The 3113-nt window shown below is 41.3% G+C and overlaps 1 protein-coding gene across 1 annotated transcript in view; it reads left to right on the top strand.

Moving 5' to 3' along the window:
- The window catches only part of CFAP161 (cilia and flagella associated protein 161), a gene marked incomplete at its 3' end in the record, with an annotated part of 9669 nt that extends 6891 nt beyond the window's left edge, over nucleotides 1-2778 (top strand). The window contains 3 exon segments of the mRNA XM_015823930.1: nucleotides 462-620; nucleotides 2273-2346; nucleotides 2541-2778. Coding sequence (XP_015679416.1) covers nucleotides 462-620; nucleotides 2273-2346; nucleotides 2541-2739 — 432 coding nt within the window.
- Nucleotides 2779-3113: the final 335 nt, after the last annotated feature.

The raw sequence follows: 3113 nt of genomic DNA, 5'->3' as shown, positions 1-3113 counted from the left end.
ATGAAACCACCTAAGAAACACTGTCCAACTTTTATATAGTCCCTAATCCAGTTCAGAGTTATAATCCTAGATGCATTGGTGTATCTTGACCTTTTTTTCTTCTTCTTCTTAACTCCACTTCCCTGGAGATGCCCGTGAGTGGATCCTATTGTTCAATTTCAAATTTTCATCTGTATCCCAAGCACAACTTTTAGATCAGTGTAACTTTGGCCAAGGTCCCAGCTTCTGATTCAATACACAGTAGCTGTATTTCTGTATCTTCTCCCATTCTGTGAAACTCTACAGAACCCTCCCTATATTCAGTTTCAGATTTGCAAATGGGAGAAGGCAAACTCTGATCATCTTAGATCATAGGGAACAGTAAATATACTGGTAATTTTTTTCCCCTTTGGTTTCTGTCAATCTTCAACAATGGTGATCTAATTTCCAGGCAAATCACTTCCTTATGTTTTCATTTCCAGCTGTTTTTGGCCAGCGACTCTAGATCATTTGAGAATATGGCCAAGAAATCTTCTCTCCAGCCCATCTTCATGACGGATGAACTTTCATACCTGTGTGCCTGGCAAGTTATTTTCCTGGATCCACAGTTACGCCTGGAATATGAAGGTTTGCCAGTCCCTGTAAGGAAACATCTGTATTTGTAAAGAGGGAATGTGAGTGTGTGGGAGAGAACTTAAAGGAGAACCATGCTGAATTTCCCAAAAGTGCTTTTTTCAAGAGGCAACTCAACTTTCTTCATTTTTCCTTGAAGACTTTTCACTTCTCATCCAAGAAGCTTCTGGAACTGAACTGAAGAAGCTTCTTGGATGAGAAGTGAAGCGCCTTCAAGGAAAAGTAAAGAAAGTCCAGTTGCCTCTTGAAAAAAACATCTTGGAGACAACCATGATCTGGATGACCGAGAATCTCATATAGACATTCTGAACTTCATTCTTAGCTTTGTTGGTGGGCCTGTCTTAAATGTCCTCTTCAACTTTACCAGCCTCATCCAACACTTCTCCAGTTTCCACAACAGCCCTTTTTCTACCGCTTTTGAAATAAGCTAACATTCTACTTCTCCATCTATTATTTCCTGCTTCTGAGCTTTTGTTCTTCAGGACGACATCGGTCTGGTTCATGTGTACATATTTTATGTCTCTCACTTTGGGTGACATCAACATTCAGATCTTTCTTAGCCAGTAGCTAAACTCTGTGCTGTTGTTTGTACTATACAAGAGGAACAGGCTAACATTAGCATTAGCCCCAAAATAATACGGTCAATATTAGCAGGGTTTAAAAGAGATGTGAAGATACAGGTAGTCTTCAACCATAACTGAGCCCCATAATTATGATCGTAACTCGTAACAGTCACAAAGCGGGTCATCAGATAACCAGATCCAGTTTTACCACCTTTTTTTTTGCAGAAGTCATTAAATGAAAGCCGTAGTTGTAAAGCAGAGGTCTTCAAACTTGGCCCTTTTATGACTTGTGGACTTCCAACTCCCAGAATTCCTCAGCCAGCCTGCCTGGCTGAGGAATTCTGGGAGCTGAAGTCCATGAATCATAAAAGGGGCAAGTTTGAAGACCTCTGTCCTAAAGCAAGCACTGTGATTCTAATCAGAGGTAAACATTGGTTTCCCACAAAGTGTCATAAATTACAATTGTGTGATTGTGGGGTGCCGCAAACAGCCGTAAATGCAGGGTGGTTGCCAACTGCCCAAATGCAGTCACATGACTCTGGGAAGGGCAGACATTGTAACTTCAGAAATAGATGGTAAGTAGCTTGGGGGGGGGGGCTCCATTGTAACTTCAAACACTTGCTAAGCGACCAGTTCTATGTCAAGGACTACGTATACTTGTATGCCAAACATGTTTAATAGGAAATATGTTTTATATTCTATGCTTGAAAATTCTGAGCCGCTATAATTGACTGAAGTGTGCAATTAAAACAAGCAAAATGGTCCAGTTGAGATCTGCATATGTGGGACTGATTGGGGTAGATTGCAGGGGTGACACCGAAATATAATTTTATCGTATTTTATCTATATCTTAAATTATTGTGTATCCTATTCCAATTTCATTTTAGGCCATACTGTATCCCAACTTCATTTTATTTTGCCCCAATTTCATTTTAAATTGTGTTTTATCCAATTCCATTTTAAATTGTTTTTATTCAATTTTAGTAATAATTTGTTTCTGGAACTTTGCACGTTGATATGGCCCAAGGGCCAATCAATCAGTCAATCAATAAAAATATGGAAATTTAAAGCCTCCCCATTCTTGTTCCTTTTTCCAGGCCAATACAAAAGTTGTCATTGCCCACAGCCATACAAATCAGGCACTCGCAGTTCCTAGGACCTTCTGGATAAGGTGAGCCCCAGGCATCTCCAGATTTACAACCTACCTTTTAAACTAGCTTTCATTCTTTCTCACGATCGGGGGGACCTGGAAGGGACCTCGGAGGTCTTTCAGTCCAGCCCCTTGCCCAAAGCCAGCTTTGAAAAGGCTGTTTTGGAGTTTCTGTTTAGGTTTTTTTTTGTGCGGTTGTTTTGCTTTTTTTCAAGGACATACTTTGGAAAAGAGTGCGAAGTCAACTGCCACACCTACCTAGATTCCCATAAAGCTGAAGAGACCAAGAACCACTGGATAATAGTCACGGGGAATCCTAGCGACGAGTCGACGACAATGTTGGACCGACCGAAGCCTCCCTCGGAGGAGACTAGAGCACAAAAGGGAGAACTTGGTGCAAATTCCTCAGAATGAAAAGTTAAACTCCCTGCCTTGTGAGTTGCTTTCACGAAAAGAAAAATAGGACGGGGGGGGGGGGGGGGGGGGAGGGAAAAAGCATAATGTTGATGATGATGAAGAAGAAGAGGAAGAGGAGGAGAACGAAGAAGGAATTCAAGGTATATCGAAACATCTTTTAGATAGCAGTGTAAACTGAACAGCTTTCCAAATTAACGATTGAATCTGGAATAAAACATTGATTAAAAACAATTCTCTAACTTTTGACCTTCTTTCTTTTTGACCACAGGATGGCAGCGTGACTCTTTAAGAAGCATCCTGTCCCCCCCTCCTCTCTCTCCCTCTCCCTCTCTCTCTCTCCCCTTTCTCTCTCTCCCCTTTCTCTCTCTCCC

Source organism: Protobothrops mucrosquamatus, unplaced genomic scaffold (assembly GCF_001527695.2).
Source record: "Protobothrops mucrosquamatus isolate PMUCROS unplaced genomic scaffold, P.Mucros_1.0 scaffold2056, whole genome shotgun sequence".
In the NCBI taxonomy this organism is placed as follows: domain Eukaryota; kingdom Metazoa; phylum Chordata; class Lepidosauria; order Squamata; family Viperidae; genus Protobothrops; species Protobothrops mucrosquamatus.
The sequence above is the reverse complement of the archived record's forward strand: the minus strand, read 5'-3'. Positions and strand labels throughout refer to the sequence as shown.